The sequence below is a fragment of the Musa acuminata genome, chromosome BXJ1-5, assembly GCF_036884655.1.
Source record: "Musa acuminata AAA Group cultivar baxijiao chromosome BXJ1-5, Cavendish_Baxijiao_AAA, whole genome shotgun sequence".
Taxonomy (NCBI): Eukaryota; Viridiplantae; Streptophyta; class Magnoliopsida; order Zingiberales; family Musaceae; genus Musa; species Musa acuminata.
Window position 1 is genome coordinate 14,795,909 of NC_088331.1, and position 21,631 is coordinate 14,817,539.

Genomic DNA, 21,631 nt, shown 5'->3' on the forward strand with positions numbered 1-21,631 from the left:
CCTCCTTAGAACTCTATAGGGTTCCTTCCTTCAGGTTGCTACTCAAAGGCTGATAAAAAGATTTATATATTCATTGAGAAAAGAGGATAAATACATGACTATTTATAGGGCTTTTAAATCCTAACTCCTAATATGACTCTTACTCAAGACTCGTATTCTTTTATAACTCATAATTCTTCTCTAAGAAGCAACCTCCTAACCTTAGCCGACCTCTTCACCTATTTAATAAGGGGTTGGCTAAGTATATTTTACATGAATGATCATTTTAATAAAACTCAATTAGAACTCTCCTAACTAGAGTCCTAATAGAATGACATCATTGGGTGAGGCCTACTTACATCTAGTTGAGGGGGAACGGTAGTGTCTTAGTAATCAAAACTAAAAAAATGTATTCCTTTATCTTCCACACTATAATAAAAATTTATAGAGAACTTTTATGCGTGAAAAAGTACCCATAAGAGTTGAGTCAATAGTCAAAGTGTTATTGATCTGAGTAAAAATTTAACTTTTGAAATCCAAGCAGTGTCGAGTATAATCATATTCAAGATATACTATAGAAGAAGTTATTACATCTTGAAAATATCCATACCCATGTGGAGGAACTCCCCACATGGGTGTGAGAGAGAGATTCGTTGAGTGGTCCCTCCCATAACTTAAGTGGTGGGACCCATGGGAGTTAATTAAAAATCCTAATCTTAATTTTTTTTTTATACAAGACAAGAACGTTATAAATATAACAATAAAAAGATAATACAATGTAGCACTGATATGTTCTACTACGTTAAAGCATAGGGGCCAAAAGAAATAGACCAGGGCTTATGAAATAAAGGCAGCATACAAATAAAACAAAGCCTCATCAACAATCAGAAGTAAAACAAAAATTAAATGTCTTCCATGCAGTACTATATTTGTCTCTTAGAGGCACGATACTTTTCTACACCGTGTAAAAATAGACTATCTATCTTCTTCCATCTCCATCTCAGAATTATTAGCTATATCAAAACTCTTAGAGGGCATTAAAGTTGTTAGAGATTGTCATGACGATGAGACTATCAATCATGATAGAACCATAAGAAGAAGTCGCATGTCTCGTGGGAAGCTCAATATCATATATTGTTAGTTTGACAAGTCTCACATAGTCCCACATTAGGAAAATTAAGTTTAGTATCTCCTGTTTAAACTATAAATAAGGGTCTGGACTTTGAAGTCAGAGGCACCACAAGAAAAACCTAAGTGTTTGCTTTGGGTTTAAGTTCACACTCAATTAAGGGTTTAAGTCCACACTCAATTAAATAGTTTGGGCTTATAGTTTAGATTTTTCTTGTTTAATAGATTCAGGTGTTTTATGGCCTAGGAACATCTTCTTAAGACATTTATAATAGTCCCTCTTTTATAGTAGTGATTTAATAGTCCCTCTTTTATAGTAGTGATTTGCTTCTCTTTCGTCCGTGGATGTAGGTCAATTGACCGAACCACGTAAATCTGGTGTTCTTGTCACTTCTTTTATTTTTCTATTTTATTGTCTTTGTTGGGTTGTCAAAATTACCCTTTGGTAAATTTCCTAGGGCTAGCTCTAACAAACTGGTATCAGAGCTTGGTTTCAGGATCTTTTGGCAACAAAGATTATTGTCAAGAAATTCGATAGAAATGTCAACTTCGACATGTGGCAACTCAAGATGGAGGCTATTTTGGTTCAAGACGGAGTTGATTTGACACTACAGGGAGCTGAGAACATTCCAGATGGTATATCAAAGGAAGATTTTGCAGGTATAGATAAAAAGGCCCGATCAAGCATTATTCTAAATTTTTGTAACGAGGTTTTACGGGAGGTAGCTACGGAGACTACGGCTAAGAGCATGTGGGATAAACTTAAAGCCTTGCATATGAAGAGGATAGTGGAGAATCGTCTCTATTTGAAGTAGAGTTTGTATATGCTTCGGATGACTGAAAGTACATATATACTTTGATTCTTTGGTTATGGATTTAGAGAATATAGATGCAAAAATTGATGTTGAGGATAAGGCCCTATTACTTTTGTGTTCTCTTCCCCAATCTTTTAAACATTTTCGTGATACTATGATTTATGGAAAAGAAACAATTTCGTATTAGAAAATTAAATCTACACTAAAATCTAAGGAGCAGATAGACAGGGATATCACTGGGGAAAGTAAAGAGAATCAGGCTGAAAGTCTGATTGTCAGGGGTAGAACGGATAAAAGAAAATTTGACAATAGTAGATCTAAACCAAGACATAGAAATTTGGAGTACAGATATTATCATAAAATAGGGCACATTAAGGCTAATTGTTTTAAATTAAAAAATAAATTAAAGCAAAAGGGAAAATTTGTTGAGAAAACTACTGAGTCCGCTGAAGCTAATGTAGCAGCTGATGAGAATGTTAAAAATATTTTCTTTACTATTGATGACAAGACAAGGTCTAAAAATGAATTGATTTTAGATTCGGGTTGTTCTTATCACATGTGTCCCAATAGAGATTTATTTTCAACATATGAATCTTGTAATGGAGGAATTGTTTTGATGGACAATAATGCATTATGTGATATTGTTGGTAGAGGAATAATTCGAATTAAAATGCATGATGGTATTGTGAGGATGCTCACTAATGTTAGACATATTCCTGATTTAAAAAAGAATCTTATTTCTTTAGACACCCCGGAGGCTCTTGGGTGTAAATACGCAGCTGAAGGTGGAGTTATGAAAGTTTCTATAAGTGTCCTTGTTGTTATGAAAGCTTGTAGGTCTGGTAGCTTGTATATTTTGAAGGGAACTACTGTCACAGGCTCAGTTGCAGTCTCGTCATCATCATTGTCTGATTCTGACATCACCAAATTATGGCATATATGTTTAGGTCATATGAGTGAAAAAGATTTGAGCATATTGAGCAAAATGGGTCTTCTTTGCGGACAGAGTATTGGGCCACTAGATTTTTGTGAACACTACATTTTTGGAAAGCAAAAAAGAATCAGCTTCAATTCTCCAGCAATTCACAAAATGAAAGGTACTCATAACTATATTCATTCAGACCTTTGGGGTCCAGCTCATGTTCAATCTAAGGGTGGTGCCAGGTATATGTTGACTTTCATTGATGATTATTCCAGGAACGTTTGAGTTTTTTTTTAAAGCATAAAAATAATATTTTTCTAACCTTTAAATAATGGAAGGTTTTGATTGAGAAGCAAACAGGTAAACAAATTAAGCGGCTTTGAACAGATAATGGCATAGAATTTTGTGAATGTGACTTTGATGAATTCTGCAAAAATAAAGGAATCGTTCGGCATCGTACTATTAGGATGATGCCTCAACAAAATGGTGTGGCCGAACGTATGAACAGAACACTCTTGGAGAGAGCAAGGTGTATGATCTCAAATGCAGGGTTGACAAAGGACTTTTGGGCAAAGGCAATTAATATGGCATGTTACGTTGTCAACCGCGCTCCATCTGTGGCACTTAACTTTAAAACTCTAGAAGAAGTTTGGTCAGGTGCTCCTACTAATTACTCCGATTTAAAATTTTTTGGGTGTCCAGCATACATGCATATAAATAAAAGTAAATTAGAGCCTCAAGCGAAAAAGTACATTTTCCTTGGGCATGCTTCTGGGGTGAAAGGATATAGATTATGGTGTTCTGATCCTAAATCCTCAAAATTTATAATCAGTAGAGATGTTACTTTTGATGAATTGTCTATTTTATCTTCCAAAGAGGAATCTACTAGTTGTACAAATGATAGTGCACAAAAGCAGGTGGAGCTTAAGATTAGTAGTTCAGATTCTTTTAAGTCGAACTCTTCTACTCAAAGAATGCCAGTAGATGGTCCTGAGTCTACTAACGAAGATGATCTAGAGGAAGAGCAATATTCCATAGCTAAGGATAGACCATGGAGAGATATTCGACCACCACAAAGATATGCAAATTTGGTTGCATATGCTTTGTCTGTTGTACAAGAAATTGGTGACGTGGACACTATCATTACTAAAAATAAGACTACACATGAGATTTTTTTTATTTTATATATTTGATTCTTGATCTATAAAATATTTTTCATATATAAATGCCAAAGTTATTACTTGAAGATCAACCACTTCTCCTCAATTACACTCAAGATAAGAGCAACATAGGTGGGATTAAAGTCAACTAGGAGGCTAGTGAACATAAAAGTGTAGCCCTCCATATAATTATTAAAAAGGATAGATAGACAGATCAAAATGTTAGGAATATATCCTATATAATTAAATGGAGTCTTCCTAAATATATTTACATTAACACTACCTAAGGGAAATAGAGAACATGTGACATCTACTCATGGCACTTGGTTTAGAAAAACATCTACTAAAATAATCGATGTATCTGCAATTATTTACAATATACTCTGGGATATATACGATGATGGTGATGAAGTACGGGGTGGTGAAGGAGGGCCTGTTTCACATCTAGAAAAAAATTTTATTTATTTATTGCATATAACATGATAATTCTTACTGTAAATTATTGAGTAATCAATTATATTATCCATCATAATTTCTTTATTTACATATATCCAAGGGATATATGCAAACGCATTCTGTTTATAAACAAAAGTAAATATTATTAATATGATAATGGTAATAAAACATTTCTAATATAGGGAATTAAAATCATGAAGTTTTGTAATATAATATAAAATTAAATAAGTATTACAAATTTAATAAGGAACAAAGCAGTAGAAAACTATTATTAGCTAACCAAGAAGATGACTTTAGGTAAACTAGTCAGTATATCTCCACTGTTTGATCCGGTAAAATGCACACACACACACACACACACACATATATATATATATATATATATATATATATATATATAATCAAATGATCCACATCATGCAATAAACTACATGGTTTATTGCAAGAATTGAAACACTTTTAGAGCATGGTAGGAGAGAAAACTTTTCATCGGTGAAACACTACATATTTTCCCACTTGGATAATGCAGTCAAGATTCTATTCTAATTGTGAACAAGCCGAAGATTTAATTGCTTCAACGTTTACTCCTTTGATCAATCGCAAAGTATGAGCAAATTTTAGGGATGAGATGCTATTGTTCTTAAGCATGATGATCCTACTTGAAAAATAAAAATCCTAGCTAAACATAGGCCTAATTACATAATATCCTTTGTAATTAATTACTTTTGACATTTCACTCTCTACATTTTTAAAGGTTATATTGAGATTCCTATATTTATTAAAGTAAAATATTTAACCTCATTTTTCTCTATGCTTTCGACTATGTTGACGGAAATATCGAATGTGTTGTCATGTGCAAAAAAAATAGTATTAAAATAAAGTTAAATAGAAAATTTCATAATATTATTCACATAATCTAAAGAGAAAAATTAGGAAAGAAAGTGGGGTTTTGTTGGGAATGAAATGAGGTAGTGCTATTCAATTGCTCTACCTTTTCTCTCTATATCTTTGAAGATTTTATTGAAAAATGAATCACTCGATAGAAATGATCTCTCTCTCTTGTGATCATGTTTTCTCCTTATCTATCTAAAGGATCTCTCTCTAAAGGATCTCTCTCTCTTGTGATCATGTTTTCTCCTTATCTATCGATTGCCATAAAACTGTTGATTTCTTGATTATTGCTTTTACAGAAGTTACAAAAAGAAAAATTAATATTGGTGAGAATAGCACTATGAAATTACTTTTTTAAACATAGTTTAGTATTATTTTCGCACATGATAGCACATATGATATTTCTGTCAGCAAAGTTGATGGTGTGAAGAGAAACATGATTAAATATTTCACTTTAATAAATATAGGGATCCTAATATAACTTTTTAAGGTGTGAAGAGAAACATGATTAAATGTTTCACTTTAATAAGTATAGGGATCCTAATATAACTTTTTAAAGCGTAAGAATCAAGATGCTAAAAGTAGTAGCTAACTATATGAATAATCTGCATTTAGCCCTAAACATACTCACCTATAAATCGCTAAGGAGAGGTCACCTCCATCGATAAATAGAAGCTCTAGAAAATGACTAAGGAAATTGGAGACCAATGCCACCAAGGAGAACTCGTCATCGACGAGAAGATGTAACCATAAATGTAGTCGTCACTGCCAAGGAAGGGAACCCACCTAGTACTTCTCATTGTCAAGGAGAACTCATCGCCACCCGAGTACAAATCACCAAAGAGAGGACCTCGCTATTGCCTGAGATACTAGGATTACACTTGAAACATTGTAAACTGCAACAAATACCCCTTTGCCCATTTAATTTTACAGACCAGACCCATTGTGACCCAATCCGACCTAATCTAAAGCAACCTAACTCAGCTTGAGATGCCCTAACCGAACTTAACCTAACTCGTCATCAATAGGTTTAAATAATTTGGTTCGAGGACTTTATTAATTTTTTTTAAAAAAAAAGTGTCCCTAGATAAAAATTAATTAGGATTAGGAGGTACCATTAGATAAAAACCCACAAGTAATTAGGAGGTTCAAGGGCTTTGTTAAGTGAAGAACCTTAATTTGCCTAAAGGGATGTCTTCTTCCCACAAGAAGAAGATAGTGAGGTAAATGCTTGAATCAATCAGACTAAGGTAAAATGCTGTAGAAATAACAAGTAATGAGTTAAAACAAGATTAAGGATAATAGCAAAAATTATGTTGTCAAAATAAACCACAACCTATCATGTCAGATGAAGATAGATCTTGCACTATTAGTTTGGCAATAAAATTTATCAGACTTGAAGGAAAAATGATTGAGTTGTGAAAATGACAAATTGATCAAATTTTCTCCACCGTTCTTTAACAACAAAAAAAAAATATTAGTGATAAGTTATTGATGATGTATGTTAGTCACGTTCCATTTCTTTTTGGCTGAATTGACTTTGATATTCCAGACTATATATTAGTCAGCACCCAAAAGAGCGAGAAATTAAATACTCAAATCCTACAGGTTTTGTTGCTGACATTGAAAATTCAAGATTTTAATATCAATTTAAAAACAAAAAACATATTAGGTTAAATGCAAGTGTAACTTAATTTTACTTTTAACTGACATTAATGACAGGTTACAAGAAGCTTTGAATCTTGCAAACTCAGATTTGACTATTACAATACCTTATAATTTAGATATTTGTTCTTTTATACAACTCTAGTAGCAAATGCTGCCCTCTGATAACATACATATCTAATGAGACAGTAAATTCGTTGGATTGTGCATTAGGATGAATTACACAATCAATTTTGTATCCCACCATGTTACTTGTTTGCATATATTGATCCTTCTTTAGTCCCACGTCGATGCGGCGTAAATTAGATCAATACAATCGAAATTGAGTAGATAAAATAAAATATAAGTTTTCCAAATTAGATCTTGAATGAGTTCACAAATCTAAATAATTAGTTGAATTAAAAAATGAAATTTATTAGCTTCTTACCTCTCTTATGATTCTTTGATGGCAGCAAGTGGAAATTTGTTAGATATCAACACTATATAATATACTTAAATTGAATTAAGGTTTCCATTATGCCTCTGTAGTGAAACAGATTCGAGAATGAATATGGCAAAATTGACTGTGTATTTATCAGTTGGAATTTCTATTTTCTTTCATATTTTTTGGAATAAAAAGAAATCCCTTCTTCTTCTTCTGGTCTTCAATGCTCTTGAAACAGGATCTGATCTATGGGTTCTACAACTGTCTTCGGAGTACCGAGATGACAGTCAGTCAACAAAGTATAGTGGATGGCACATGATCTCAGTGCTCAAATGTTTCTTTTTCTGATACACTGATCCCTGTATATTATTTTTTGCTTTACTGTTAACTTCCTCGGTCTCGATAAATATGTCCCAGTCATAATGAGTTCCCATAAATATTTAAGTCCGAGATCTATTGTCAAGTAAGTTTTAGCTGGCGACAGCAAAAGACGTGTTCGAGAGTACAGGCGGAGGAGGGGGTTGGAGCTAATTATATTGTCTTCCTTTTTCCTATTGCAATGTTAATAGAATGTTTCCAATTATTTTGTTTTTTTTTTTTTGGAGATCCTTGCATTGCGTCGTGATTCATGGAGAGCGAGGATTCTGGGAATCAGAGAATGAGCTTCCAGTTACCAATGTCAGAATCTTTGACATTGCAGTGAAACCTGCAAACTTGTGTGTGTCATGCATGTCAAGAAAACTTAATCCACTGACAACACTTCAATGTGAACTATGACTCTCCCCTTTCGAGTACCTCTTGCTCAATAAATTTACACCATATCGGTGAAGTGACTCTGCAAACTTCATTGCAGTCTTTTGTGTAACTCTCCTACTTCAGGGAGGCTATTTAATTGGAAGCTTAAATAAAACAGTTTCTGGACAAGCTAGAACCTGGTTGAGAGGTTCAAAGGCTGTCCACACATGCAGGCAATAATAGTTTCGAGTTCAGATGCATCGTGGGATACAGATGATCCTTTCGATCTGTCGGTGCTGTCTGCAGGGAATGGGTTAATGCCGAGAGACATAGGGGAACAATCGGATGTAGTCCTCCAACTTAAGATTGTGCTACTAAGTAAAAAAACGGAGTGACTTGTTTGAATCAAGTTCCACTCACTGAGCCCAAATCCAGGGTTTTAGCATCTCATCGGAAGTGGAACAGGAAACAAAGGATGAATGATCAATTTTGGTTGTTAGTACAGTATATTTATGTTGGAAGATGGTGATACTAATGCTAAATAGTAAACTACCACTGGGGTTAGTAATGCTAAGCAGTAAACTTCAAAATGATACTGTCGACTACTGATGGTACTATTTAGACAGCAATGCTTCCATCTTTTCTTTGTTTTCTTTGACATTGTCGAACGTAAGCTGTTAGTTAGACAGTATTTCTTCACGAAATAGTTGGTATCTGTCATTTAATCTTAGCTAACAAATAAAATTCATTGTTTTATTGCTTTGTTCTTGCTTTAATATATTTTTGGAATTGGAACCATAATTAATCCATGTGTTCTCTTTGACGTTACATCCAATGATCATTTCACAAACAAAAGTAAATATGATTCTGGTTATCTCCAAAAGCCAAGTGCTGGCCATGATGATATGCTCTCTACTTGTTCATTGCACTGCCAGTCCTTAATTGCTCTTAAAAGCTTTAAAAAAAAAGAAAAGATGTAATTTTTCTTCAAATTATTCTATAATAAATGAAATTTTAGACAGCATATTTGCTGATAAGCTATCTCCTTTTTGTTAAAGCTGTGACTGCCATCTTTCTTCAAGAAGCTCTGGCGTTACTTTGTTCCTTAGGGTGGGGTTGAATCAACCAAAGCAGAACCTCCTCACATGGTGTTTAGAGCAGCCATGGCATGGCTTAAGCAACTACGAACGCATGCACCCCAACCTGGGCAACAGTGTGCTGGTAGGGTGGTTGCCACTGTTGAGCGACACTACTTTTGCAGCCACCACCACCGTCTTTTCTCTCAGCTTTGCTTAGTCTATTGCTTTGCTTTGCTTTGCTCAAAGTAGTGGATCCACATGTCCTTCATGGCCCAGCCAAAAAGTCTATATAAGAGCCACTACTTTAATCAGTGGCAGCTCAGCTTGGGAAGAAGCCATGGCTTCCACCATGAGAGTTCCTCCTCTCCCACTTCATCATCGCCACCACCTCCCTCTGTTGGTCACTGCTGCTGTGCTTGCACTTGGAGGGGCTGAAGCTGGCAAGGTTCCGGCGATCTATGTCTTCGGGGACTCGACGGCCGACGTGGGCAACAACAACTACTTGCAGAGGAGCAACGCCAAGGCCAACTTCCCCCCCAATGGCATCGACTTCCCTTTCTCAAGGCCAACAGGGAGGTTCAGCAATGGATACAATGGTATTGACTTCTTAGGTAAGTGATGCTCTTAAAAACCTTTAGTCGCTCACCAGTAGTAATGAGATGATCTCCCCGAAACAAAAGAACAGGTCCATGAGTGGATGGTGTCTTAGGTGAAAGAAGGAATTGAATGCTTTAGAATGGAAGTTAAGATGATGATCTAAGTGAAAAATTAAAGGTGGTCAAAAGGTGTTTAAAGTCTAAAGTGAAAAGGAGTGGTGCTTGCTGATTAAAGAGTTCAAAGGAGCACTAGCCATACTCCAAGAATCAGAAACCAGAGCCAGATGTTCACAGGATCCTCAAGATATAGAGATGGGAAATGGTTTAACATTACAGAAAATTTTATCTATTTCATGTTATTAGGATTTTGCTTTGCATTTGACATGTTTGCTAATCCTCAAGCTGGATTGTCCATAAAGCATTCTGAACTTTACCAGAAAGACCCCTCTTTTCTTATCAAAAGGGGTTGCATATTCCATTGTTGGGCTTGCTACTCTTTTTTACTCTGCTATACAGTGGTTGAGAAGTATGTAGAATGGTTAGAAATTTTAACCCTCATGTAATGTTTTTTGAGTTGGCATATATTTAATACTTTTTTCATATGAAATCAAAAATATTATACACTAATAGACAAAAGGAGCCTTTGATCCAAAAATCAAAGACCGGCATAATTTAACACAAGTAGATGATAACCGGAATGTCGTTTTTAGAAAATCCTCCTCTTTTTATGAGAGAGAAAAAAATGGCAAGACAATTTAAAATGTAACTATATGAAACAAATAATTAGCTCAATTAGCAAATCTCAATTTTAAATTTCAAAAGAAAAAAAATCAACTACTTTTAGATCAAACCAAAGCTAGTTTCAATCCTTATCATGACGCGGCAGTGTGACCTTGTCTTTCACTTTCTTAAACCAGCCAGTGACCATTTCAGTACACTCATCCTCATGAAGACATCTTTCCTTTGGCATGTTCACCAACTATGACATGAAAAATGCAGCAGCCTTATAGTGTATTATATACCAGAGAAAGGATATCATGTAGAATTTATGAGAGGGTGATACTAATGGTAGATCCAGCAAAAATCATATGTTGATGCCCATCAGCTTATTACCGGCATAGAATCATTGTTTGCAGGAGTGAGTATGCTGCTTTATACCTTCAATAATTCTAGTTTTAATGGCAGTGAAGGCTATCGGTTCCATACACTTAGTCGGCAAGGAAAATGGTTCTTAGTAGCTTTAGCTTATAGATTGTGGACAATGTGAAAGGTGTTTGGGTGTAAAAATATTAAAGATGAGTTCAAGCATGACCTTAGCATCAACTTTCGTGTTTCTCTTGTTCGATTGCATCAACTAAAATTTAAGATCAATGTCCACTTGTCCATATTTCATCGAATTTATGTTGTACATCTCATTGAGGGAGCAAAAGAGAGATGTTCATATTAGTGTCATGGTAGACTCTCTAGGTTCTGTGAAATAAGATTGATTTATTATGAAATGTTGTCACTCTTATGACTATATGTTACGTAATATATTCTCGAGATTTGTCAGTATACCTTTCTCAGACTTCAGCATTCTTAAGGGGCCTTCAAGTTTCTTGTTATTTTAGGGCAGGGGATCTTTTCCTGTGCCAGAAAGAAAAATAAAAATAGCAGCTCAGAATTATCAGAGCACCTTGAACTCAATAGCAATAAACACTGGGTGGGAAGCTGAATTTTCAATTAATCAAATAAATGAAAATAAAGAAAGTGGAAGCAGGTGCTGGATGAAGTTATAACCACATAGGCTTCTCTCCGAGGCCTCAAATCAGAATCCATTTTCTAATTTTATTGTAATCTTCAGGTTATCAAACTTCTAATCATATTATGTAAGTAAAGGATATGAAAGCATATGATAAAGAATCAGTAAAATCTTCTTTCTCAAATCCTTAAAAGTAATATAAGATTTTGATGTGCCAAGTGGACTGAAATTACATTTTTTTTTATTTTTCTTTTCCCATTATGGAATTAGAGATGTTCACACACGTTTACGTGTGTGTGTGTGTGTGTGTGTGTTTTTTTTTTTTTTTCTTTTTTTGCAACATTATATTTGACAGTCATAATGTGAATAGCTATAATGTGATTAGTTATGTGAATAGCTTGTTGATCTATCAACCATTTGGTGCAATACAAAGTGATCCAGCCCTACGTGGCCGACAAGTACATACATTAATGGTTTTGCATATTATTTTGGCCCATATTTTCCATTTGCATCTGTTGGATCTCTAATTTATTCCATCTTCTGTTCAGCCATCCATATGGGTTTTAGGAGGAGCCCTCCATCTTTTCTTTCCCTCACTAACAAGACCAATCACCAAATCTTTAAAGGGCTCAAAGGTGTAAATTTTGCTTCCGGAGGATCAGGAATTCTCGACTCGACTGTAAGCATAACCATTGGTTTTCGACTTGTATTATGACACTTGATTACTTTTGTCCAGAAATTACTCTCATACAAAAGCCAGTGATCTGTTTCTGATGAATGTGCCAGGGGAGCACCATTACCATGACAAAGCAGATTCAATATTTCTCCACGTTACGATCGAATATTATGACACAAATTGCTACCGAGCCTACTTATCATTTGCTCTCAAAATCCATCTTCCTTATCAGCAGTGGAGGCAATGATATATTTGCCTATTTTACGAAAAATAACTCTCCAAACACTACTGAAAAGGATCAGTTTGTTGCTACTCTTGTCTCACAATATGAGAACCACTTGAAGGTTGTCTTTCTCTTTCCCTGCATTTCATTTTCATGGATCACAACATCTTCACTGCACCTTTCTACTTGATTTAGAGATCCTGAAATTAACATGGCAGGCATTGTTTACTCTTGGAGCAAGGAAATTTGGTATAGTTGATGTCCCTCCCATTGGGTGCTGCCCGTATCCAAGAAGCCTGAATCCTACAGGTGGTTGCCTGGACATCTTGAACGAATTGTCTCTGGGGTTCAACAAAGCTGTGCATTCGTTGATGCTCAATCTTAGCTCAACGTTGGAAGGGATGAAGTACTCGGTTGGAAGTTCTTATGAGGTGGTTTCCGGCATAATAAGAAACCCACAAGCTCTCGGTACGCACACAACCACAATTTTCTTTGTAGCAAAATGACAAGCTTGGGCTTTTAACAAGCACCGTGTCTGCAGGTTACAAGGAGATCAAGACTGCATGCTGTGGAGCCGGCAAGTTCAACGGCCAATCAGGATGCACTCCTAATGCTACCTACTGCTCCGAGCGCCACCACTACCTGTTCTGGGACCTCTTGCATCCAACACACGCGACATCCAAGCTTGCAGGATCAGCCATCTACTATGGCTCGCAACAATTTGCGAGTCCCATCAATTTTAGGCAGCTGGTGGAAGATGAGAACTGAAGTTAGTGAAGAGTCATGTTTTAAGTTAGTGAGGCAAGTGAGAACTGCAGTGTTGCCTAGAATAGGTTTGTTTGGGTACTATGCTGTCACATTACAGAAGATGTGTGTAATTGCTCTCGTCTTTTCTCATATGTTTCTTCTTCTCCCTATCTTCATCGCTTTATGTTGTATTTTGTGGATAATTGGTGGTAAACAACCCCCCACTGAGCTTCAATAGGAACTTCCGTCATGCTCTCTAAATTTCAACTCTGCAACTCGGGCACATGCACACAGCCAATTGTTCCGAACATCTGAAACACTAGCAGAAATTTTGCTACATTTGCTTTGTTGTTCATCAACTCATGATTCATCACTTGCAAGCAGTTGCCCGGACACCTGCAGCCACAGGGAGTACTCAAATGTGTGTGTGTGGGTGTGTGTGTGTGTGTGTGTGTGTGTGAGAGAGAGAGAGAGAGAGAGAGAGAGAGAGAGAGAGAGAGACTTCTGTGATTTTTTTAGACCACTTCATATGCCACAGGGATTACTCCCAAATGCAACACTTGAAACTCTTTTCAAGTTCTCAACTAGTAAATTAACACAGTGAACAAGTGTGTGTGTGTGTGTGTGTGTGCGTGCGCGCATGCATACGTGTATCTTCTTTTTCAGTTGCATGAATTTTGATTCAGTACAAGAAAAGTAATGTTTCTTTAGACTTGCAATGGCACAACCTTCCACTCCTCAAGTCCCAAAACCTCTTCACACTGGCACAACCTTTGCAAGGAATAGTTGTGTACAAGAAGCTTCCAACATTGATTTCTCTGCTTTGCTTTTATCACTTACGTTCAAGCACAATCTCTCCAAACCTTAATAAGCAATTGTGACAATCATCCAACACCACAATACTCTGCAATTTGTAGCTCTAAACTTATGAATAAAAACCTTCCAGTGGCTGCACTATTCTTCTGTAGTTCATAGTGGATACATAGCTAGAATTGCATTGAGAGATGTCTGAAAAGTAATATCTGTAGTATGTCTTTTCGCATCTGGATCTATTTCACTCTCCTAATATACATCACTCCTGCTGCATATTATCAGCAGGATCATCCAAATCAATGAGTTCATCCATCAACCCAGATATATTATGAAGAGACAGCAACTGGCAACAGCTCACACCTCCACTATCTGTTTCATGACACAGTAAGTATGCATCATTTTTTACCAGCATATTAAGGAAAACCAATGACAACTGCAAGAAACAGCAAAAGAGTTGGATACCAGGAAGAGGTGACCTGTGATTATTTAATGAAAAACTGCATCTGGTCACTCAGCATCAACCTGCATCCACAAATTGATTTCATCAGTACCTTATTATTAGTTGGGATTTACGTCTTTATTGTTATTGTTGTTGTTGCCGCAGTGCCTCATCTACCGAGGAATAGCTTATAAGTGTTCATATTCTTCAGGAAAACTTGAAAAATAAGTGGTACATTCTATTTATCATGCATAATTACATTTTGGGCTGACAAACAACCAATGTCCACAGAATCCATTTAAAAGTGATACTACAAATCTGCTAATATTTATGTTCCGCTATGCTACCTATATTTAAGGGAAGAGAAAAACCATGAAGCAATTTCCAGCTCTTATTGATACCTCTATGACAGCTTTATAAAGCAAGAACAAAGAGGAGATGTATAAGGCGAGCCTTGGCACCATGGTTAGGATACTTATTTGCAAATAGAGGACATGATTTGGGTCACAAAAAGAACCTCTCTTATTAAAGAGTATAGCCATGTCCATCGATCCTACTAAAACCCTGCATTAGTGCATTATTAAAAAAAAACTAATATTGAGATTTGTTGCAGCAAAAAGATTAATATACTGTTCAGGTTCTAATTTCAGTTAGTTGGGACTTCAAAATTGCTTGAGTTTGAGATTGCCGACTTCAAAAAGTCATTTTAAGTACCGGAAAATTTGTTCTATGATGGAGATTCAGTTCAGAAACAGACTAATGTTGCTTAAGTTACGAGCTCAACCTCCAGTAAAACACTAGTTAATTGTTTTATCTTCCCTCGAACTGCATAGTGCTTATTAGAAGAAAATTGAAAACAAGAAAGCATTCATAGTTACAACGGCATCAGTTAAACTGATGCAAGAGTTATACTGGGTTATTGCCATATAAATTAGAATAAAAAATCCAATAAACAAGCTCAAGTTGGACAATAAACTACAAAAGAAAATACTGAAACATGTGCATTCATCCAAAAACTGAAGATCACAGTTTCTTACTAGTTGATGCAGCTTAGTTTTCTTTTATTTCCTTGCAGTTGTCAACTTTTTCTAATTCCCATAACTCAAATTATTGTGGTATCAATTTCCTTGCTTGTTATCCTAGTAAGATTTTGCACCAAAATACACTGTATCAATCTCCTTGATTATATTAGTAGAGAATGAATTCCTACTTAGGGACATATATGATCCTTTTGCTTATACGTTATGGAGCTTCTAGTTGGTTGGTTTTTGGTGGAACACTTGCTCGCTTATTCCAAATGTGTTCAACATTTTACTACAATTTGTTCTATTTAATTAGTTTTGGCGATATTTTCTCTTGAATTTGCATAATCAGTTTATAGTCTAGTAGTGCCATAAGTTAATACCATACTCCTAACTCAATTCTACTTATCTTAATTCTCAATTATATAATTATACACAGTACCCCTATGCTAAAGCACCACAGCTAAAATACTGCTTACAGTACTAGATTGCCCCCTCTTCCCTCCTGTTTGCATGAGAATAACACTTATTGCAGTCCAGAATTGGCCCCTTTCCTAACTAAATCAAGCTTAATGTTGGTCTTCTCCAAATTTTCATAGAAGTCATCTTCCATGCAAGGATTGCTTTTTTGAGTACCGGACCCATTATGGCAACGTGTCAGATCGATATATACCAGTCTGTACTGGTGTACCAACACATGATATGCTGGTGCGTACCGGCGTTTCAACGATGAAAAAAAAGAGGGTGAAGAGGAAGGGACAGTGGAGGAATAGAGGAGGAAGAAGAAAGAATAAGGAAGAAGAGGAGGAGAAGTGCAGTGGCAGCGTACTTGGGAAGCAGCGGCAGTGCCTAAGTAAAAGCGACAGTGGCAGTGGCAGCAGTGAAGAGGCAGCATTGCAGTGGCTAAGAGGCAGCACCGCTGCAGCATCGCAGCGGCAAGGGCTGCGGCATCATACGCGAGAAGAGGGCTCACATTCGCAAGCCCTAATTGCTTTTTTTTTCCTTTTTTAATGCTAAGTTGGGCAGGGGCCACCAATTTTCAATTTTTTTATTATTTTAACCGGACTGGTCCATGTATCGATCCATGCCCGGACCAGTATGTACCACCTATACCATACAATTTTGGGTGGTACAGTAATCATGCTTCCATGCATGGTAAGTTACAATCTGTCACATCATAAGACTTCAGATTTCTTTTCTGAAGAGAATTATCAGCATACTACCCTCCTGTCTAATTCATTCACAAGCTCTAAGCATGAATATGGAGTGCAATGTCATCAGACGAGGCCCCACATTGTTCAGCATGTGACAGGGCTGAGCTACTGTAACCCAATAACCTAAACTGTTGTGTAAAATCACAAGCTCCCAAAAGACCATAAATTTAGTTGTGTCGGTACACGTATTAGGTTGTTGCATAACTGTCATTAAAATATCTGGATTCCTTTATGTTACTACAAACAGAAGGGTTTTCCTGTTTAGTTTAACATAAGGAACTTTACAAGTCTAATTTTATGGATATATGTAGTATCATCTTTAGTAGAATGTTCCAAAATAGCAAATCTTGCCACAATGCTACTATCTGTACTCAAATATAGCTACACAAAGTAATCCACACACCAATGGAATCACCTGGTTAGACTAGGACATGGAAAACATTGTTCTGAAAACATACCTGGTTTAGGGGATTGTCAGGGGATTTCTTCCAAAGCTTCCATATCATATCCTTGTACTGGTTGAGCATCAGACCTGGTTTCTCTTCCTTTAATTTGAGAAGCTCTGATTCTTCAAAAGCCTGAAAATATACATGTTAAGAATCAAAATTAAGAAACAATTTCGGCAAAAAAACATAAAAAGAATGATAGATTCCCTGCATAATGCATATACAATGACTCTTCAGCAAAAAGTATTCGGAGCTGTGTCATAAAATATTACTATGATATGATTCGACAAAGTGATGTTATACTTTTGTCAATAACAAAGATGTAGATATCACAACTAATATTTACTGGAGAAAATCAACCATCAGAAGAACAAATATCTGAGCACGGAAAATGTATGATGTCCAAAAAGAAAAAAGTTACAGCAAGGCACAACCAGTGTCTCAAGAGACCACACATACATAGCAACATGTTACTCCCTAATGAAACTGCAGAAGCTTAAACCAAAATACAAAACAATAAAAATCTTGAACACAAGAAAAAATGGTAAAGAAAAAACAAAGAGACAATGCTTTAAAAATTACAAAAAGAGAGTCTTGGTTTATATATCCTTAACATTTGCATGGACAACATGTGATGGGAACTTAAAAAGAAAAAGGATCACTCAGAACAAAAACTAAAAAATTTAAATATGTGATGTAAATAATTTATTTATTTATTATTTATTTTATCCCTAATTTGAAACAGGACTTGGGAATTAACTATGAATTAGCTTCCTTGTTAGGCCACACAAACAAGGAATCATATTAATCTATCTATTGTGAAACTCTAATTATAAAATTTTAATTCAAGAAAAAGGAATTCAAAATTTTTCATTGATTACAACAGCTGTCAGAAAAAGCACAAGATCCGATCTGGTGCACTAACATCAGTCTATTTACACCCGATAAGTCTGATACAACTTGTTTGCCATAGAGGGTAAATCATACTAGATCGAACTGGACAAAATCACTCAGGTTACATTTCAATTGGCTGTTGGACTCCTAAATACAACCCTGTACCAACCGGTATGGACAATATTTTAAACCATGGTTGAAGCTAACAAACAAATAATTCAACTACACATATGCCAAGATGACATATCATAGAGTTACTATGGTAAACTTATTATTCACTTGTGCAAATCCATCCATCAACTTGGCATATGTGTGAAGCACATCAAAGTGGAGTGTTAGAACTTGTAATTTTTCTACCCATATCTTTCTTCTTACTATCCTATACTAAGTTTTCTAGTCTTTTATGATATGTTGCAAAAATATACACAAGAATAACAAGCTTTAATCCAACTATCTGGGAGTGACTGCATGGATCTTTTCAGCCATTGAATTTTGTACGAGGCAACATCCTTATTAAATATAGTGTTCAAGTCTTCTTAGGTATTCCTTTACTTCTCATCTGACACATCTATATGCATCCTTAGAACATACCCCTACTATCATAAACGATTCCCCATCATTATGTCGCTTACGAAGCTATGCTCAATTATTCACAAATGAATTTTTTTTCCTATCTTTCTCAATAACATCACATGTTCAACTAAATATTTTGCAAACTTTTCATATATGTTGCTTTTTAACAGCCCAACAGCGTGTGTTGCATAGAGGTAGAGATGAAGTAAACACTTGCCTTATAATTTTTTTAAAACTAAATGATACCTAGTGATCACATGAAACACTCCCTATAGCTCTCTACTTAACCATCCAACAATATTTTCATCAATCTCTCCATCATGTGGAATAATAAATCCAAAATACCTATAACTTTTCTTTTCAGACTCCTTGTTCAAACATCCTACCTACAAGTTGTAGTTCTCTTAATATTGTTAAAATAACTTCTTATATATATTCAGTCTTAATCCTACATAATTTAATTTCTTTCTAAGATTTCCCTTTATAACTCAGGTTTAAATTTTAATTTCATTTAAATTCTATCCTTATTTACTTGTTTATTCTTGCAAAACCTAAGGGTGAGACTTAGCATTAAGGTGAAGTTGTTCCATTATGACCGGGGCTACTAAAGTTTCAGTCATGTCCCCAAATCCTACATTAGCAGGAGATTTATGCACTTGACTTGTAATTTAGATAGTAAAATGATAGGATTACAAAGAGAGTAAGAACATAAAATGAGACACATGGCATCATCCTCTATAAAAGAGAGTATACTCAAGACCACATTAAATGACTTAAAATTTTAGTCAATTCTATTTTGTTTGATACTATTAACCAAAAATACAGACTCTAATCACCTTATACTTCCACGTTACTAAAAAGAAATAATATCACAAGAAAAGTTGTTTTATGAAACAATAGGATGGTCTAGAGCTGCACAGTACGAGGGCAGGCATATATTGAAATCTTGTTTGTCCAAAATTTGCTTGGTTTATGTTTAGTCACTTTGGTTGACCAATGAATTTATTAAAAAAATGATTTGTAGATTTAAAATCTTGAACAGGACTTTCAAGAGCTGGTTAAAAAAGACATCTGAAATCAATGCCGTGAGCCTAAACTATGAAAACAATTGCTCAAATCTAATCTTAAGATTGATATTTCTGAAATAAAATACATGATTGCTAGAGTGCAGAATAATCTTGTTGTTTTTTAATGAATGACGATGCTTTTTTAAAGCAACTAAGGGAAGCGATCTCCGATATCGTGTGGGAAAAAGGAAAAAACTATAGCTAACAATAAATCAGCGCTCACAAATTTACTAGGTTATCCATCAGCATAGAGCCCAGTGATTCTGGAAGAAGCCTATTAGGGTTTGAATGTGTACGAGGTTTCCTGTTTTCTCCGCCAAATTTAGTATATGGCCAAAACCAGAAAAGAAAGAGCGATACCTTGAAAGAAACCTTGAGCCTCCTCTCAGGATGGCGATCAGGCGGCAGCGTGGGCTCCGGGAGGGCCATCCTGGCGATGGCATCCTCCACGGAGTGGGCCTCGATCACCGAGTCGTCCCTGTTGGTGTTCTCGATCATCACCATCCGATCGTACTCCTCCTCGTCGGCGGTGCGGCTCTGGCGCTTCTTGGCGGCCTCGGCGGTCTGGAGGATGCGCTGCCGCTCCTCCTCGCGGCGTCGCTGGAGCTCGGCCTCGGTGACCTTGGGGACGGGAACGGAGACGCGGGCGGCCTTGCGGTCGGGCTTGCGCCCAGCGACCTCGAGCTCCCGCTGCTCCTGCTCGGCGAGCATGCGGTTCTCGGCGCGGCGAGCGGCGGCCTCGGCGCGTTTCTCGGCCTCATCCTCGCGCTTCTTGGCGGCGCGGGACTTGGAGCCCTCCGCCTCCCGCCAGTACTGCTCCTCCTTGTCCTTGGCGGCGCGGTCCTTGCGCTCCGCCTCCACAGCGCTCCGGCGGGCGTGTGCCGCCTCCGCCTTCGTGTTCACGCCCATCTTCTTCGGCATTGCGACCGATCGATCGCTTCCACCGCCACCCTCAAGACCGATCGATCGCTTGGCTGCCTGGAATTGTATTATTATTATTATTATTATTATTATTATAAGTACTTATTATTACTGGAACCGGCGAGGGTTAGAAAAGAACCAGAGCCAGGACGGATCTGCATTTTGCTTTCTGTTTTTGCTTTCAAATTTTTAGTTATTACTTTCTGTTTTTGTTTTTGTGTTTCGTCTTTCCTTTCAAGGACGCGATTCCGGATCTCCGCCCTTCATCCGTCCCCTCCTCATGATCCACCCGTTCGTCGCCGTTAGCGGTGTGGGTCCCTTGTGACGACTGGAACCTTCCGTTGTTTTCTACTGGGATGCACAAAGTTTGGTGGATGATCGCCAGCGCACAGCGTCATCCGTCATGTCGTGTATGCCAGACTGGGATGCCACGCATCACGGCAAGTCCAGAAACAAAATAGATGCCACTTCACAGGATCATGTTTTGGTTCGTCACATTGTATCCGGGCTGAGCTATATGAGGCTCAAAATTTTCCAAGAATAAGACCCAAAATCCGTAACCTTTGGCCCGATATTAATTTCTTTTGAGACTTTTACATATGAATAAAGTTGGATAGCGATTTCCGTTAAAAGAAACCCTAATATTATAATTCTTTCCCCATGCAGCACCCTCATATTAGTTTTTTCCCATAGAGCTCTTTTTCGGAACCCTATAGTTACTCTTTTGTTTTTTTCCTTTTTTTCTCTCTCTTCAAACTCATTCAATTGATATAATTGAGCCAACCCCAAATTTGAACATATTCAAAATAAATAAAAATAATATATATAAAGAAAAAATTTGAGCTTATTAAAAAAACAAAATTAATTAAAAAAGGGGATATAATAAGAATATAAAATCAATCTTTGTATAATTCTTTACTTACCACTTTTTACCTCAAAATTTTCTTTTCCTTGCTCTATTCGTACTGAATTTTACTTTGTTATTGTTATAGGAATCCACCAACA

General features: G+C 36.5%; 2 protein-coding genes across 3 annotated transcripts; one reads left to right on the plus strand and one right to left on the minus strand.

Moving 5' to 3' along the window:
• The first annotated feature begins 9,502 nt into the window (after nt 1-9,502).
• On the plus strand, nt 9,503-13,498 carry LOC103985110 (GDSL esterase/lipase At4g16230). Its single transcript, XM_009402719.3, has 5 exons — nt 9,503-9,865; nt 12,140-12,270; nt 12,378-12,611; nt 12,709-12,958; nt 13,032-13,498. The coding sequence occupies exons 1-5, from the start codon at nt 9,592-9,594 to the stop codon at nt 13,256-13,258; spliced, it is 1,116 nt and encodes a 371-aa protein (XP_009400994.2). The 5' UTR covers nt 9,503-9,591; the 3' UTR covers nt 13,259-13,498.
• Nucleotides 13,499-14,038: 540 nt separating this feature from the next.
• Nucleotides 14,039-20,705, minus strand: LOC108952846 (uncharacterized). Of its 2 annotated transcripts, none has more exons than XM_065183240.1 (4): nt 20,066-20,705; nt 17,184-17,303; nt 14,527-14,572; nt 14,039-14,419 (listed from the first exon to the last, which is right to left on the minus strand). In XM_065183240.1, exons 1-3 carry the CDS (start codon nt 20,624-20,626, stop codon nt 14,558-14,560), a joined length of 696 nt encoding a protein of 231 aa, XP_065039312.1. In that variant the 5' UTR covers nt 20,627-20,705; the 3' UTR covers nt 14,039-14,419; nt 14,527-14,557. The 2 variants fall into 2 exon arrangements, with proteins under 2 accessions (XP_065039312.1, XP_065039311.1); XM_065183239.1 differs by having other exon boundaries at nt 14,513-14,572; nt 20,066-20,704.
• Between the last annotated feature and the right edge of the window lie 926 nt (nt 20,706-21,631).

What these genes read in the sequence shown, in the direction of transcription:
- LOC103985110 (XM_009402719.3), top strand. Translation starts at nt 9,592, where the DNA reads ATGGCTTCCACCATGAGAGTTCCTCCTCTCCCACTTCATCATCGCCAC. An exon ending in CAGGAATTCTCGACTCGACT is followed by an intron (nt 12,271 to 12,377) that starts GTAAGCATAACC and finishes TGAATGTGCCAG; the next exon opens with GGGAGCACCATTACCATGAC. An exon ending in AAGAAACCCACAAGCTCTCG is followed by an intron (nt 12,959 to 13,031) that starts GTACGCACACAA and finishes CCGTGTCTGCAG; the next exon opens with GTTACAAGGAGATCAAGACT.
- LOC108952846 (XM_065183240.1), bottom strand. Translation starts at nt 20,626, where the DNA reads ATGCCGAAGAAGATGGGCGTGAACACGAAGGCGGAGGCGGCACACGCC. An exon ending in GGCTCAAGGTTTCTTTCAAG is followed by an intron (nt 17,304 to 20,065) that starts GTATCGCTCTTT and finishes GTATATTTTCAG; the next exon opens with GCTTTTGAAGAATCAGAGCT.